The 17,608-nt window shown below is 37.1% G+C and overlaps 4 protein-coding genes across 5 annotated transcripts; all 4 read left to right on the top strand.

The window, feature by feature from the left end:
- The first annotated feature begins 519 nt into the window (after positions 1 to 519).
- Positions 520 to 3,366, top strand: LOC128964339 (uncharacterized). 2 transcript variants are annotated; one of them, XM_054310926.1, is made up of 4 exons: positions 520 to 2,680; positions 2,725 to 2,850; positions 2,916 to 3,015; positions 3,063 to 3,366. In XM_054310926.1, exons 1-4 carry the CDS (start codon positions 562 to 564, stop codon positions 3,310 to 3,312), a joined length of 2,595 nt encoding a protein of 864 aa, XP_054166901.1. In that variant the 5' UTR covers positions 520 to 561; the 3' UTR covers positions 3,313 to 3,366. The 2 variants fall into 2 exon arrangements, with proteins under 2 accessions (XP_054166901.1, XP_054166902.1); XM_054310927.1 differs by having other exon boundaries at positions 3,086 to 3,257.
- A 71-nt stretch (positions 3,367 to 3,437) lies between these two features.
- LOC128964320 (mucin-2-like) lies at positions 3,438 to 13,498 on the top strand. Its single transcript, XM_054310905.1, is given in 6 exon segments — positions 3,438 to 3,547; positions 3,622 to 4,047; positions 4,112 to 7,632; positions 7,634 to 10,445; positions 10,566 to 12,571; positions 12,639 to 13,498. Coding segments are annotated over 5 exon segments (9,183 nt in total). The 5' UTR covers positions 3,438 to 3,547; positions 3,622 to 4,001; the 3' UTR covers positions 13,437 to 13,498.
- Positions 13,498 to 14,963, top strand: LOC128964352 (integumentary mucin C.1-like). The gene is made up of 4 exons (XM_054310942.1): positions 13,498 to 13,669; positions 13,729 to 14,485; positions 14,537 to 14,756; positions 14,815 to 14,963. The coding sequence occupies exons 1-2, from the start codon at positions 13,591 to 13,593 to the stop codon at positions 14,388 to 14,390; spliced, it is 741 nt and encodes a 246-aa protein (XP_054166917.1). The 5' UTR covers positions 13,498 to 13,590; the 3' UTR covers positions 14,391 to 14,485; positions 14,537 to 14,756; positions 14,815 to 14,963.
- Positions 14,964 to 15,875: 912 nt separating this feature from the next.
- LOC128964361 (uncharacterized) lies at positions 15,876 to 17,021 on the top strand. The gene is made up of 3 exons (XM_054310951.1): positions 15,876 to 15,999; positions 16,056 to 16,560; positions 16,634 to 17,021. Exons 2-3 carry the CDS (start codon positions 16,515 to 16,517, stop codon positions 16,981 to 16,983), a joined length of 396 nt encoding a protein of 131 aa, XP_054166926.1. The 5' UTR covers positions 15,876 to 15,999; positions 16,056 to 16,514; the 3' UTR covers positions 16,984 to 17,021.
- Positions 17,022 to 17,608: the final 587 nt, after the last annotated feature.

Consider the following 17,608-nt stretch of genomic DNA (forward strand, 5'->3'; position numbering starts at 1 on the left):
TAATTAATTAATAATTAAAATTCTAGTAAATAAATTTTCTCTCAATTACTTGAATTAACAAACTTTGTTTTTTATTGTAAAAATGTTATTTTAATTCATTAATGTTTTATTAAAATGTAGTAAAAATTGTAAAACCTATTAATTAATAAAAAATGTATTAAATAACCTAATAAAACATAATATTATAAATAATGGTTTAGTAATGAAATATTAGTAAATAGTAGCAAATCTGTTAACAAACAGTGTTTTCCAGTAGAGTAAAAAACAGTGATTTTTACGGCAAAAAAACACAGTTATAAACTTAATTGAAATTTATTCACTAAAATTATTTTTTAAATTGATATTTTAATCTAACGAAATAGCATTAACTAAATAAATTAAATTTTAAATAAATTGACAGAAATATGATTTATTTATTTTTGATAAAATTTTGGAAATATTTTTTTGTTAATTAACTAAACCTGAAATATATGTTACATTCAAACTTAACTTCAATTTCTACCCTAACTCTATGTCGATTCCTTTATACAATTCCCCCATTAGATCGAGTATTAAAAGAAAATGACTATTTTATCATATGTTGTGTTGAATTTGGCTTTTTGTAGTCTTTTGCAGACATTTGACAATAACTTTGCCGACGAAAACCCGAATTCATGTTTTAAAAATAAAAATGACTATCATTTCCTACCGACGAATAATGGACACAAAAGTAATGATCATCGATATTCTAATGAAGAATTACCAACAGATCCAATAGAATCAATTGATGTGGAAAGACATCTGGATGTTCCCAATGATCATTTAGATGATGTCTATCCGTTAAGACCACAGAATTCTGATCATTATTATCATAGAAAAAAACCAACAATTAATTCTAAAGATTCAAATAAACTAAAAGAATCATTTGGTCCAATTGATCCAATAGATGATGTGGATCCATTGGTTTCTGATAATCCATTGGATTCAATGGATCAGATAGAAGTTAAAGATCATATTAGACATATGGATGACATGAATTCAGTTAGTCATTTCAACGAAGAGTCAAAAATATATCCGAAAGAAACAGTTGAACCTATTGTTCATATCGATGATGTGGATCCGTTGAGTTCAGAAAATACAATGGATTCAATGGATCACTTTGTTCCGATCAGTCATCAGGATCACAATGAAGAGTTGAAAAAACATCAAATGGATCAGATAGATCTTAAAGATCATATTAGACAAAATGATGACATGGATTCAGTTGATCATTTAGCAACGTGTGATCATCTAAATAGCAATGAAAAATCAAAAATATATCCGAGTGGTTCAGTTGATCCAAAAGAAGCATTGGAACCAATTGATCACATAATAGATTCAATAGATAACCATCAGGATCACAAACCAGACCCAAAAAACAGTTGGATAGATTCGGTAAAAAGTGACAGTTCTATTGATACTATTAATGAAGATATGGGTCCATTTGATCCAAAGAATTCAATGGACACTGAAAAACCTGTATTTCCAGTAAATCCGATGGCGTCTAAATGGTTTCTCAAACGAATGCAACAAATTAAAGATATAAAGAAACAGAGAGAAGAGTGTAAAGCTGAAGATCCAGAGTTGTGTACACTCAAACCAACTGTTCCAACTGATTGCTCGATATCCAAGTGTCAGGAAGTGAAGAAACAAATGAAGACGTGTTTCAAATGCCAGTATTTTGAGTCGCGTTTGTCGGACTGCAATGAATGCAATGACTGTAAACCACAATCAAATCGCAAGTGTTTTCTGAATACCGAAGAATGCAATCGTGCTTTGGATTCGTTAAAAATGTGCACAAAAGGAGAATTGGATGATTCAGAGTGCAAGAAGAATGTGGTAATCATTAGGAGATGTGGAGAGAAAAACAGAGACTGTGAAAGTGAAAGAAAGAAAGTCATAAAATGTCTAAGATGTGGATCAAAGTCTAAGATGTTTGAGCGATTGAAATGTGAATCAAAGAAATTTGAGAAAAAAGAGTGTTTAGAAATTGAAGACGAATTCCGGAAGTGCTCTTCATGTGAATGGATGCGCAAAATGTTTTGCAAGCAAAACAAAAATACGAGAATAAATGAATTTCTTTGTGAAGCTATGAGTAGAGTCAGACCGGAATGCTTTAACAAACAAACGACAATTGCACCCAAAGAAGAGGCGCCATTAGACAGGGAAAAGACCAGTGAAACACCAATCGATACGACGGAAGAAACGACGTTTCCAACCGAAGAGGAGGCGGCAGCCATGGAGAGAGAAAGATCTACGATTACAACTACAGAGACTACTGTTTCAACTGAAGAGGAGGCGCCAATGGACAGAGAGAAAACAACCACAGAATTAACCACTGAGTCAACTACTGAGTCGACTACAGAGACAACGACAGAGACAACAACAGAGACAACAACAGAGACAACAACAGAGACAACAACAGAGACAACAACAGAGACAACAACAGAGTCAACCACTGAGTCAACTACAGAGACAACTGTTTCAACCGAAGAGGAGGCGGCGATGGACAGAGAAAAGACCACAACTGAAGTGACGACAACAACAGAGTTGGAGGATGAGGTGGAAGTGGCGAGTTTGGAAAGAGAAGCCAAACTAATAGATCAAATGGATTGTTTGTCTCTGAAGAACAAATCGGAGACTTGCGATGAAGACGACGAAGGTTTGTCTAGAAATCAATTCATGTTTTTATTAGTTTATCTACAGAAGCGACAACAACGCTAAAACCGGACGCCTCTGCAACCGAACGGCGCAAACGGGAATTGCAGGACGAGATCTGCGACAAAGTGTACAAAATGATGGACGAAAAGTGTCACGAATCCACTACAGAAGGTTTGTTTCAATTGATGTCTTCAACGAAAACAAACTATTAATACATAAATGATTTGTTTTTGCAGACGATTTAGTACCAAATTTGACGGGAAGACCGGTTTATATGGGAACCTATTTACAAAAGCCTAACAAAAGACGTCGAAAGAAAAAAACGGGAAAAGATTTGTAAATACAATAAAATTGTTCGCAACTTATTTCCCGAATTTTTTTAGTCTTTTAAATTCGTCGGTAACAGAAAGTCAAACCGAAACGACAATTATTGCGGTGCGGATAACGACCACTCGTCGGACTGTTTTCAGGCAATTACACAATTTAGCCAAAAATGCCAAACAGTTTATGACAAATACTACCAATTCTTTGAGAGCGCGTATTATTAAAGCCAAAACTTTTCTGAAACCAAAGTCCCGGAATCGGACAGATTTGGCGCTCAATAAATCCAAAAGCGATTATTGGATAGTCTGAACCTCTGGTGTCGGTAAAAGCGTAAATTTTTTTGTTAAAAATAAACGAAACGAAAAGTCGAAAAAATAGTTAACAAATTCGACTTCCGGTTGTCGACTGCAACGCCGCGCGCGACTTATATGTTAACAATTAATGACAAAACAAAATGACAGCTTTTGCCAGACTTTTGTTGATCTTTACGACGATTGTCGTGCATTTGATTCAAGCGGACGGTTATTGGAGTAACTTTTTGTCGGTTTGTTTATCGAAATTTGTCGAAGAAATTGGTTTTTCTTTCTTTGATTTTAAATTATTTTGTTCTGACATTAGAATCCTTATCAACACAATCGACACGAAAGGCTTAATGTTGACAATGAACGAGACATATATAGACCTCAAAGACGTTATTTGGGGACAAAATATTTCGATAACATCAACAACAACAACAACAACGACGACGACTTTGTCGATTTGATAGTTCCGCGATCAATGGCCAGATTTCGTTTGTCCAAAAGTCAGAAACAACCCCCCGTTCCCAATGAACACAAACTTACGGACGCAGAAGATGATGAAATCATACGAAGATCAATGGCTCGGTTTGAGATCAGCAAACAAAAAGACAACAACAATTAGAAGCCTTATCTGTCAGCAAACCAAAACCAACCGCTAGATATCGGGGTTTTTTGGGGGGTTTTATATGGGGTTAAAAAATGGCGAAATATAATAAACTAATTGCATTGTTATGCGTGACTTCAGGTGTTTATCTCTGTTTTTTTGCTGTCGTTTCTGTTTCTGTAACCATTTTCTCGTTTTTCCGAAGTGATTGCTTTCGGTCGCATTGAGGCCATAAATCCTGAGCTCGAGAAATGGCTAAACGATTTTGACGATACGACAATTGATTCAAATGGGTCGACGACCACAACGACACCATTTTCTTCGTCGAAGATATCGGTAAAAATTTCTTCGACGCCATCACTCATAAGCACAACGGAAGACGATTATTATGAAGACGAGACGTCAACAATGACATCTCTGGGAACAACACCGAAAGGTTCAACAAATATGGTTCAGACATCGCTTTCGACTACAGAAGACGATTATGAAGACGAGACGTCAACAATGATATCATTGGGAACAACACCGAAAGGTTCAACAAATATAGTTCAGACATCACTTTCAACTACAGAAGACGATTACGAAGTTGAGACAACAACGGGACAAATGTCATCGTCGATAAAACCGACAGATGAGTCTGAACTTCCGTCGACTGTCGCTGATTACGACACAACTGTTCTTCCGTCCACTCAAGAAGATTACGATACATCTATAATGTCCACTCATCAAGACATGAGTACAACAGAAATGATAAAAACCGAAAAGACGCCAATTTTACCGATGAATTTTGATGGAGACGAAACACTGCCGACAACAGAATCAGACAAAACATCTTCTGTTTCAGAAAATACAGTACCAGAAGAACCACCAACTGTACCATCAGATGAAACAACTGTTTCTGAAACTACAGTTACAGACGAGACAACAACTGCAACATCAGAAGAAACTACAGTTCCTGAAGAATCTACAAGTCATACATCAGAAGAAACTACAGTTCCTGAAGAATCTACAAGTCATACATCAGAAGAAACTACAGTTCCTGAAGAATCTACAAGTCATACATCAGAAGAAACTACAGTTCCTGAAGAATCTACAAGTCATACATCAGAAGAAACTACAATTCCTGAAGAATCTATAAGTCATACATCAGAAGAAACTACAGTTCCTGAAGAATCTACAACTCAACCATCTGAGGAAACAACTGTTTCTGAAACTACAGTTACAGACAAGACAACAACTGCAACATCAGATGAAACTCCAGTTCCTGAAGAATCTACAAGTCATACATCAGAAGAAACTACAGTTCCTGAAGAATCTACAAGTCATACATCAGAAGAAACTACAGTTCCTGAAGAATCTACAAGTCATACATCAGAAGAAACTACAGTTCCTGACACTACAGTTGCAGACAAGCCAACAACTCAACCATCAGAAGAAACAACAGCTTCTGAAACTACAGTTCCTGAAGAGTCTACAACTCAACCATCAGATGAAACTACAGTTCCTGACACTACAGTTCCTGAAGAGTCTACAACTCAACCATCTGAGGAAACAACTGTTTCTGAAACTACAGTTACAGACGAGCCAACAACTGCACCATCAGAAACAACTCCAGTGCCAAAAACTATAGGTCCTGAAGATTCTACAACTCAACCATCAGAAGAAACAACAACTGTTCCAAAGAAACCAAAAGAAGAAGAAGAAGCAGCAGTAGATCGTCAGATAACAACAACAGATGAAAATACAATTCCTGAAGAGTCTACAACTCATACATCAGAAGAAACTACAGTTCCTGATACTAAAGTTACAGACGAACCAACAACTGCAACATCAGGTGAAACTCCAGTTTCTGAAGAGTCTACAATTCAACCATCAAAAGAAACTACAGTTCCTGAAGAATCTACAAGTCATATATCAGAAGAAGCTACAGTTCCTGAAGAGTCTACAACTCAACCATCAGATGAAACTACAGTTCCTGACACTACAATTTCAGACGAGCCAACAACTGCAGCATCAGAAACAACTCCAGTGTCAAAAACTATAGTTCCTGAAGATTCTACAACTCAACCATCAGAAGAAACAACAACTGTTCCAAAGAAACCAAAAGAAGAAGAAGAAGCAGCAGTAGATCGTCAGATAACAACAACAGATGAAACTACAGTTCCTGACACTACAGTTGCAGACGAGCCGACAACTCGACCATCAGAAGAAACAACTGTTTCTGAAACTACAGTTCCTGAAGAGTCTACAACTCCACCATCAGAAGAAACAACAGCTTCTGAAACTACAGTTCCTGAAGAGTCTACAACTCAACCATCAGATGAAACTACAGTTCCTGAAGAGTCTACAACTCCACCATCTGAAGAAACAACAGCTTCTGACACTACAGTTCCTGATAAGTCTACAACTCAACCATCTGAAGAAACAACAGCTTCTGAAACTACAGTTCCTGAAGAGTCTACAACTCAACCATCAGATGAAACTACAGTTCCTGACACTACAGTTCCTGAAGAGTCTACAACTCAACCATCAGAAGAAACTACAGTTCCTGAAGAGTCTACAACTCCACCATCTGAAGAAACAACAGCTTCTGAAACTACAGTTCCTGAAGAGTCTACAACTCAACCATCTGAAGAAACAACAGCTTCTGAAACTACAGTTCCTGAAGAGTCTACAACTCAACCATCTGAAGAAACAACAGCTTCTGAAACTACAGTTCCTGAAGAGTCTACAACTCAACCATCTGAAGAAACAACAGCTTCTGAAACTACAGTTCCTGAAGAGTCTACAACTCAACCATCTGAAGAAACAACAGCTTCTGAAACTACAGTTCCTGAAGAGTCTACAACTCAACCATCTGAAGAAACAACAGCTTCTGAAACTACAGTTCCTGAAGAGTCTACAACTCCACCATCTGAAGAAACAACAGCTTCTGAAACTACAGTTCCTGAAGAGTCTACAACTCAACCATCTGAAGAAACAACAGCTTCTGAAACTACAGTTCCTGAAGAGTCTACAACTCAACCATCAGATGAAACTACAGTTCCTGACACTACAGTTCTTGAAGAGTCTACAACTCAACCATCAGAAGAAACTACAGTTCCTGAAGAGTCTACAACTCCACCATCTGAAGAAACAACAGCTTCTGAAACTACAGTTCCTGAAGAGTCTACAACTCAACCATCAGATGAAACTACAGTTCCTGACACTACAGTTCCTGAAGAGTCTACAACTCAACCATCAGAAGAAACTACAGTTCCTGAAGATTCTACAACTCCACCATCTGAAGAAACAACAGCTTCTGAAACTACAGTTCCTGAAGAGTCTACAACTCAACCATCAGAAGAAACAACAACTGTTCCAAAGAAACCAAAAGAAGAAGAAGAAGCAGCAGTAGATCGTCAGATAACAACAACAGATGAAACTACAGTTCCTGACACTACAGTTGCAGACGAGCCGACAACTCGACCATCAGAAGAAACAACTGTTTCTGAAACTACAGTTCCTGAAGAGTCTACAACTCAACCATCAGATAAAACTACAGTTCCTGAAGAGTCTACAACTCCACCATCTGAAGAAACAACAGCTTCTGAAACTACAGTTCCTGAAGAGTCTACAACTCAACCATCAGAAGAAACTACAGTTCCTGAAGAGTCTACAACTCCACCATCTGAAGAAACAACAGCTTCTGAAACTACAGTTCCTGAAGAGTCTACAACTCAACCTGTCTACAACTCAACCATCAGATGAAACTACAGAAACTACAGTTCCTGACACTACAGTTCCTGAAGAGTCTACAACTCAACCATCAGAAGAAACTACAGTTCCTGAAGATTCTACAACTCCACCATCTGAAGAAACAACAGCTTCTGAAACTACAGTTCCTGAAGAGTCTACAACTCAACCATCAGAAGAAACAACAACTGTTCCAAAGAAACCAAAAGAAGAAGAAGAAGCAGCAGTAGATCGTCAGATAACAACAACAGATGAAACTACAGTTCCTGACACTACAGTTGCAGACGAGCCGACAACTCAACCATCTGAAGAAACAACAGCTTCTGAAACTACAGTTCCTGAAGAGTCTACAACTCAACCATCAGATAAAACTACAGTTCCCGACACTACAGTTCCTGAAGAGTCTACAACTCAACCATCAGAAGAAACTACAGTTCCTGAAGAATCTACAACTCAACCATCAGAAGAAACAACAGCTTCTGAAACTACAGTTCCTGAAGAGTCTACAACTCAACCATCAGATGAAACAACAACTGTTCCAAAGAAACCAAAAGAAGAAGAAGAAGCAGCAGTAGATCGTCAGATAACAACAACAGATGAAACTACAGTTCCTGACACTACAGTTCCTGACACTACAGTTCCTGAAGAGTCTACAATTCAACCATCAGATGAAACTACAGTTCCTGTAGAGTCTACAATTCAACCATCAGAAGAAACTACAGTTCCTGAAGAGTCTACAACTCAACCATCAGAAGAAACAACAGTTCCTGAAACTACAGTTCCTGAAGAGTCTACAACTCAACCATCAGAAGAAACAACAACTGTTCCAAAGAAACCAAAAGAAGAAGAAGAAGCAGCAGTAGATCGTCAGATAACAACAACAGATGAAACTACAGTTCCTGACACTACAGTTCCTGAAGAGTCTACAATTCAACCATTAGATGAAACTACAGTTCCTGACACTACAGTTCCTGTAGAGTCTACAATTCAACCATCAGAAGAAACTACAGTTCCTGAAGAGTCTACAACTCAACCATCAGAAGAAACTACAGTTCCTGAAGAGTCTACAGCTCAACCATCAGAAGAAACAACAGTTCCTGAAACTACAGTTCCTGAAGAGTCTACAACTCAACCATCAGAAGAAACTACAGCTTCTGAAACTACAGTTCCTGAAGAGTCTACAACTCAACCATCAGATGAAACTACAGTTTCAGATGAGCTAACAACTGCAACGTTAGATGAAACAACTCCCGTTCCCGAAACTACTGTTTCAAATAAGCCAAAAGAAGAAGAAGAAGCGGATATGGATCGTGAAGTGACAACAATTAAAACACCTGAAGATACAACTGAACCATCAGATGACACAACTCTTGTTTCTGAAACTGAAGATTCGTCTACTACGGAATCAGAAGAAACGTCTACTGTTCCCGAAACTACAGTTCCTGATACTACAGAAACAGTTGAATTAACAACTGCTTCTGAAGCTACAGTTCCAGACACTACAGTTGCTGACGAGCCTACAACTGTACCATCAGAAGAAACAACTCCCGTTCTCGAGACTACTGTTCCAAAAAAACCAAAAGAAGAAGAAGAAGCAGCAGTAGATCGTCAAATAACAACAACAGATGAACCAACAACTGCATCATCAGATGAAACTGCAACCGAAGGTACAGTTACTGACACTACAGAACCGGAAGAGACCTCAACTGCAGCTTTAGAAGAAACAACTACTGTTGCAGAAACTACAGCTATCGATATTACAGAATCTGATGGACCAACAACGGCATCTTCAGATGAAACAACTGTTTCGCAAGAAGAAACAACTCCCGTTCCTGAAACTACTGTTCCAAAGAAACCAAAAGAAGAAGAAGAAGCAGCAGTAGATCGTCAGATAACAACAACAGAAGAAACTACAGTTTCAGAAGAGTCAACAACTCAACCATCAGAAGAAACAACTGTTTCTGAAACTACAATTCCTGAAGAGTCTACAAGTCAACCATCAGATGAAACTACAGTTCCTGACACTACAGTTCCTGAAGAGTCTACAACTCAACCATCAGAAGAAACTACTGTTTCTGATACTACTGTTTCAAAAAAACCAAAAGAAGAAGAAGAAGCGGATATGGATCGTGAAGTGACAACAATTAAAACACCTGAAGATACAACTGAACCATCAGAAGAAACAACTCCCGTACCAGAAACTACTGTTACCGAAAGTACAGTTTCTGACACTACAATATCGGAAGAACTGACAACTGTAACAGAAGAAGAAACAACTCAAGTTTCTGAAGAACCATCAACTGCACCGTCAGATAAAACAACTTCTGTCTCGGAAACTCCCACTACTGATACTATTGTACCAAAAAAACCAAAAGAAGAAGAAGAAGCAGCAGTAGATCGTCAAATAACAACTGAAACAACTGCACCTCCAGATGAAACACCTACTATTCCCGAAACTACTGTTTTCGATACTACAGTTTCTGAAGATTTATCTACACAACAGTCAGAGGAAACAACTACAGTTTCAGAGGAAGAAAAAACTCCTGTTCCCGAAATCACGACCATTGTTCCAAAAAAACCAAAAGAAGAAGAAGATGCGGCAGTAGATCGTCAAATAACAACAATTGAAACAACTGCACCATTAGATACTACATCTCCTGTTCCCGAAACTACAGTTCCAGATATTCCATTAACTCAACCCTCAGAAGAAACAACTATTGTTTCTAAAACTACATTACCTGATGAGCCGACAACATCAGAATCAGACAAACCAACTACTGTTACACCAGTTCCAGACGCTTCAGGTTTTTCTTTAATTCAATATAAATAATAATAATTTACTGTATATTTAGATATTTTTTATAAATGTCTATAATTTTGAAAATTTTAATTTGATTTTTGTTTGCTATTCAACAATACAATAGGCATTCCTGAAGAAGAGGAAAGAGCGCCGGACATCGTATCCGAGAAATTAGAGGGAATACCCACTGATTGTGTTGAAACAACTGAAGGAATTCATAGCAGAGAAACCATTTCTTTATTGACAATCAAAGCGACGACCGGATCAGATATGACAAATAGACGTGATTCTCAAGAAGTAGAACAATCGCCGGACAGAAATTATGCATATTTGACAAGTTATGCGGAACAAGTGACGCAATTTATGGAAACTGAATTACCAGAATCGGGAGAAGCAAATCAAATGCCCAATGATAAAGTAGGATATCCATCACCTCAATATCAGTATCAGTTTCCGTATAGACAAATACATACGGGAAGACATCCGCCAGTATATCATCAGCCGGTGATGGAGAATGAATGTGTGACAACAGTTGATGGTGTGACAGGAGTTGACCATAAAAATCAATACCACAATCAATATCCTCCAAATCAAAAGCACAATAAATATCCTTCAAATCAAAATCAATTATATCATCAAAAACAACAAACATCTGAATCGTTTGGTGAAGAAACAACACCATCGGATACTTCAGTTGATAAGACGACTGGAAGTACGACAACATTGAAAAACAAAAAAACCGAATCTGATTCTCAAGAAGAAGAACAATCTCCGGACAGAAATGACGGATCTTCGACAAGTAATGCGGAACAAGTGGAGCAATGCGTGGAAACAGAATCATCAGAATCTATAGATAGATCGGGAAAACTAAATCCGGTGCCTAATGTTAAAGTCTCTGCAAATGGACAAAAGATTTTTAATAGTTACGGATCCGGATATCCGTCGCCTCAATATCCGCCATTAGCGGGACAACAGCATATAAGTGCATCCGGATATCCATTGAAACCTCAAAATCAGTACCAAAACACTGAACAATTAACAAATCAAAATCAAAACGATAACCGAAAGCTCAGGCCGTACGAAAAAGGACTGAAAGAAACGGAATATCAACAGCAAGTGATAAAGAATGAATGTGTGACAACAGTTGATGGTGTGACAGGAGTTGACCATAAAAATAAATACCACAATCAATATCCTCCAAATCAAAAGCACAATCAATATCCTCCAAATCAAAATCAATTATATCATCAAAAACAACAAACATCTGAATCGTCTGGTGAAGAAACGAAACCATCGGATACTTCAGTTGATAAGACGAATGGAAGTACGACAACATTGAAAAACCGAAAAAAAGAATCTGATGCTCAAGAAGAAGAACAATCTCCGGAAAGAAATGACGGATCTTCAAAAAGTAATGCGGAACAAGTTGCGCAATGTGTGGAAACAGAATCATCAGAATCTATAGATAGATCGGGAAAACTAAATCCGGTGCCTAATGTTAAAGTCTCTGCAAATGGACAAAAGATTTTTAATAGTTACGGATCCGGATATCCGTCGCCTCAATATCAGTGGCCGCACGGACAGAGAGAGGCGAGAAGATATCCGCCATCAACGGGACAACAGCATATAAGTGCATCCGGATATCCATTGCATCCTCAAAATCAGTACCAAAACACTGAACAATTAACAAATCAAAATCAAAACGATAACCGAAAGCTCAGGCCGTACGCAAAAGTACTAAAAGAAACGGAATATCATAAGCCGCTGATGGATAAGCAATGTGAGACCGGAGTTGACAATCAAAATCAATATCCTTCACATCAAAGCCAATTGTATTATCAAAATCAGTATAAAAATCAATACAAATTCCAAACTCCGAATCCATTACATCCGAACCAAAACAATCCTCAAAATCCATATCAAAATCATTACAATCACAGACCGTATTCATCGTCACAGACAGAGAAAGTTTATGGACAGCATTTGAGTGATGGAAATGCAATGAACAGAGAGTCAATTGGGAAGGAGTTTGGAGCAGTTGGGGAACAGAGTGTCGGTGATTATTATAGAAATGGAGCCAAGAAAAAGACGTATTCAATTTGGTCGGAACAGCAAAGAACAAGAGAACAGGTAAAGACAGAGACATTCTGCAAATCTATTGTAATTACCGGTAATCATAATTATGACATACACACAGACAGGACATTATCATAAACAGTCAATTGAAAGTCAACAGACTCACGGAGGACAGTATTTCTATGGACAGACAGGAGATCCGTCATTTGAGACTTCGGCCGGACTTAATAGAGTTAAAGGACTACAAAGTTCTTATGGAAAACAAACTGTTGGATCGTATAATTCATTGGAATATCCGTCTTATTCGGGACAACAACAACATAACAAAGGAAAATTCAGTCATTACGGACAAACTCTGCCCAAACAGACTGCAGGAGTGGCGGGATATCCTTATTCTGGTCAACAGATAGTCAACGGAGATTGCGAACAGACAAATAAGAAAACGGAAACAAAGACTGAAGAGAAAAGAGCGGATCAGATGGGAAATGTTGAAAGCGATTCGAAACAAAAGAGTGACAGTCAAAGAAATGGAGTTTCTGGTCATCCAAGTGGAGGAAAAAGTGTTTCGACAAAAGAAAAGAAAAAAGATTTAACAGGAATTACATCTAATAGACAAATACAAAGATCACAGAAAGGAAAAGAGTCGGTCGGCGGAAATGGAATCAAAGACACGTTTTCTGTAAATTCATTGAGTCAACTGAACGGCGCCGAATCGGTGATCACTGAATGTGGAAGTGAGTCGGGAATTAGCAATTTGGGAACAACAACTCCCGGCTGTCAGGAATGGGAGCCGTGTTCTGGATCTGTGACAGTGACGCCGGACGATGCGAATCTCTATGTGGCAATGATAGACAACCCATTAGTTGTCGCGAATCCCAAATGTGGATCAGATGGGTTGTGTCCGGATAATGAGATTTAGGGATAAATTTGGGGTTTTTATTGTAATTTACTGTAAATTAATTATAAAAATATTTATTAATAAAAAACAAAATGTCCGCCAAATTGGTGTTTACTGTTATTCTTCTAACCGTCGATTAGTTGAAACTCAAACTTCTGACCACTTATTCCTCGAAATGTTTACATTTTTCGTCTCAGACTCCGCCACTTTTGAACCAATGAAAAGACTGAAAACACTTTTGTTTGTGATTTTAGGTTTTTTTCAGTAATTGTTTTTAAAAAATTGTTTTAATCTCTATTTTTATTTTCGGAAGTGATCTCCGCTTTGAAGACAATTAATGCTATAAATCCTTCCATAGAAGAAGAGATCAACAATGAAAACAATTGGGAAGAAGATACAACTACTACTACTGAGCCGCTTTCTACTGAAGAGGAAGCGGCGGCAATGGATAGAGAAAAAGAGAAAACGGCATCAACTGAAATGACAACAGCAACGGAAGCTCCGATTGATAGGGAATCGACAACAACACCGACGACAACAACGACGACAACAACAACGACAACAACAACGACAACGACAACGACAACGACAACAACAACGACAACAACAACGACAACAACAACAGTAAAGACAACGACAACTGAAGAGATTGAATGCAAAGAAGTGGAAACGACAACAGAAATGATTGAATGCAAGGAAACGACAACAGAAATCGAGTGTTTGGTTACGACTCAAGAAGTAAAGATGTTTGCAATTACTGAATGTTTGAATGACGAGGGGATGGGCGACAGCAAAGGTAGTAGTAGTAGTAGTACAACGACTGAGAGTACAAAGTGTAAGGAATGGGAGCCGTGTTCTGGATATTTGGACGAATTTCCGGACGACATAAACAATTATGTAGTAATGATTGACAATCCGTTGGTTGTGATTAACCCGGTTTGTGGTGACAACCCGTGTCTTCAAAACGGGGATTAGATTTGAGTTATTTTTAGAGTTTTTTTTACTAATAAACAAAATGGCGAAAAAACTTACAATCTTAGTCTTCTCACTGATAGCTTTGTGCGTATCAGGTATTACCACAAAAATCGCGATCACTGTTCTGATCCATAGATTTTCCACAGATATTACGTGTCCTTCGGTTCAGAAGCCAATTGAATCGTACGAATTATCGATCGACACTTTCGCTCCGAAAAGTTATGATTCAAATGTCGACAAAGAAGAACAACCTATGATAGAGAGCGGACTCGACGGCGATCCCTCTGACGAGTTCGTCCCGTCGGCCGAAGAGATCTTCTCTCGTCACCGAAAAGACGATATCGTCTTCTTAATGGATGACGGATTGTATTATTATTTTTGCGGTTTTTTAATCAAATTTGTTTAATAAAAAAAATTTCCGCAGAATTCTCGCGATTCCTGACTGCGATTCGAGCAAAGGCAAGAAATGTCCGCCAAAATGATCAGAAATTGCAAATGGGATCTCAAGTCTTTGACGTCACTTCTTATAAATCACTTTTTAAAAATTCCCTCAAATAAAACCCTAAATCAGAAATGGCATCAAAAATATTGTTTTTCTCATTAATAATGTTATTTTGTATCTCATTTTGATTCTTTCGGCGACCAATTCTTGTCCAATGATTGCGTTTTTGTCGCAGAAATTTTTATAACTATTATGAAAATGTTTTGAATAGAAAAAAATCAAAGAATTCAGACTTCTTTGGAGATCAACGTTAAGTCCAGTACTGATTAGACAGATTCAGTTGTTGACCAAACATTGGTGTCAATCAAGGCTTAAATATTTAAAAAATCGGACGAAAATTAGTCGAAGATGTAGTTGAAGTTGTGTCCTGTTTCCAGTGATTTCCGTTTCCTTTGATAAATAGTTAATAACTAATTAATTAATGTTTGTTTTTTTGTTTTAATTAAACCTTAAATAAAAAGCTAGAAATGAAATTCAATTTTCTTGTTTTTTGTACCGATTTTTGGTAATTTTTTTTGGATAATTGTAATAAAATGACTGAAAATTTATTATTCATAACAAATATTTTCTTCTCTATTAAATTCAGTCATCGCTGTCTTCGGCTATCATCACAATGAATATGATTTCGACTATTTTGCCGATTGGACGCCTCCTCTCTGGAATCCATTGCTATAATGTTATCAACAGAGAAAACCTTTCGATCAAAGAAAATATTTAGAAAACATAAGACTTAGAGAAGTGGAGTCTGATTCACGAAGACATCGCAAAAGTGGGTTCTTTGCATCGGATGAACAATTCAGTTGATATGTCTGTGATTTTCTCCAGTGATCCACACTTTTTTTGCTACCATTAAATTTCTTAAGAAGATTTCTTTAGTTAATTTTTTTCTAAAAAATAAATGTTTTAATATTTTTTTTTTTTAAAATTGAAACATTTCTGATTTTCATCCATCGATTGGTGAGAATTCTATGAAATGATTTCCATTTCCGTTGAAAATGGTTTTTATTAATTAATTCAATTAATTGATTAATTTTTGTTCATTAATTAAAAATTACAACAAAATGAATCGCAGTTTTGCTGTTTTTGTGACATTTGTTGCGATTTTCGGTAAAAAAAAGGTTTAAAATTTATAATTTTTAAAATACTATTTTTCTTAAATTAAGCGATCGCTGTCTCTGCCTATCGTTACGGCTATGAATCGGATTATAATTCCGATTGGAGGCCACAATATCGGCCAATGCATCATCATATGCAACGACAGGAGTTCCAACCATATCAGCCCAGAAGACATTTTGTTGATAGAAGAGGTTATGGCAATAGAAGAGATTATGACAACGGAGACGACAACATTCACTTCTTTTCGTCGATAAATGACGACGAAGGAGACGAAGACAGACCGAGAAAAACGAAGAAACGAAAGAATAAGAAAAATAAACCCGGATTTTGGTTGAGTGCTGATTCCGGGGCCGGAAAGAGTTACGGAAGTTTCGCAATCGATTAGACGAAGATTTAAAAAAAAAATTTTAAGTAAAAACTAAAACAAAAATGGCTTATAATTCTGTTTCCGTTTCATTAAATGTTAATTAAAAATTATTAATTAAATGGAAAAATAAAAACACGAAATGAATAACTCTTTTATTGCTTTATTGATTTTGGTCGCGATTTTCGGTAAAACAACTAATAAAATAACTTTTATTTATAAACTTTTATAAATAAAAACCTTTTTTTATGTCGAGTTCAGCTGTTTCTGCTTATTATTATCCGGATTACGATTACCCGCCACCGCAATGGTTCCGACCTGTGAGACACCAATTTCAGTATCCTTCAGAACATCGTTATGGACAGCATTATAGACAGGATTATGGACATAGAGGTAGAGATAGAAATCGCGAAATTAATTACTTCGCAAAAAACATTGATGACGACGACGAAGATAATGACGACATGGATTCGCGACCTCAAAAGCAAAGTAAAAGAAAACTGAAAGCTCCGAATAGACGCGACACAACTAGAAATGGATTTCTTTGGCCAGAAGCTCCCGGTAAACACCGAAGTTTTGATTGGCTCATTAGATCAATGCCTTTTCTCTAAAATGATTAAAAATCTAATGATTTTTTTGTTTAAATAAAATCTTATTAAAAATGACAAAAAACGCGTTGAAAAACATTTTTTCGTTGTTTTTGCACAATTTTTCGGATAATTTTTTGCACTTTTTTCGGTTTAATTTACTATTAATGTGTTTGTCTAATGTCTGCTTTCTTAAAGACCCGTCGGTGTCGATTCCAAACATCCCGAAGTGGTGACAAAAATCGGTGTCCGTTGATAACGGAAGACGATTCTGGAGGCATTTGCGGGACATTTTCTGGAGACTTACCGGCGGTTTGGCACCGGAAGTGTCGAATTTAATATTCGGAAAGAATTAACATAAAACAGATGGTCTATTCAGTCATGTTTTGTATTGAAAAACCTTGTATTTTGTTTTTTATAGTTTTTGCCGTTTTTTGTGTCCATTTTTCGAATCCGACGGCAATTCGTCGACACGAAAACGGTTTTCCTATTTCTGACTCTCTTCAGAATTACCGAACTTTTATGACAAATAAGAAGAAACCGATGTCTATGAAGTTGGTGATGGAAGAGACGTACAATGGAAGTGATTCAAGTTTTATCGACAAAACAAACGAACAAAAGTATGAGTTGGAAGTGACGCCAGAAATAG

This window comes from Oppia nitens, unplaced genomic scaffold, assembly GCF_028296485.1.
Source record: "Oppia nitens isolate AA-2021 unplaced genomic scaffold, nextdenovo-longstitch-racon4-pilon3 scaffold8_pilon_pilon_pilon, whole genome shotgun sequence".
Lineage (NCBI taxonomy): Eukaryota > Metazoa > Arthropoda > Arachnida > Sarcoptiformes > Oppiidae > Oppia > Oppia nitens.

Bases quoted from the DNA above. Each gene is read 5' to 3' on its own strand.
- LOC128964339 (XM_054310926.1), top strand. From the start codon at position 562: ATGACTATTTTATCATATGTTGTGTTGAATTTGGCTTTTTGTAGTCTT. The intron at 2,681-2,724 runs GTTTGTCTAGAA...GTTTATCTACAG, and splicing joins TTGCGATGAAGACGACGAAG to AAGCGACAACAACGCTAAAA. The intron at 3,016-3,062 runs GTAAATACAATA...GAATTTTTTTAG, and splicing joins AAAAAAACGGGAAAAGATTT to TCTTTTAAATTCGTCGGTAA.
- LOC128964352 (XM_054310942.1), top strand. From the start codon at position 13,591: ATGTTTACATTTTTCGTCTCAGACTCCGCCACTTTTGAACCAATGAAA. The intron at 13,670-13,728 runs GTTTTTTTCAGT...TATTTTCGGAAG, and splicing joins ACTTTTGTTTGTGATTTTAG to TGATCTCCGCTTTGAAGACA.
- LOC128964361 (XM_054310951.1), top strand. From the start codon at position 16,515: ATGAATAACTCTTTTATTGCTTTATTGATTTTGGTCGCGATTTTCG. The intron at 16,561-16,633 runs GTAAAACAACTA...TGTCGAGTTCAG, and splicing joins GATTTTGGTCGCGATTTTCG to CTGTTTCTGCTTATTATTAT.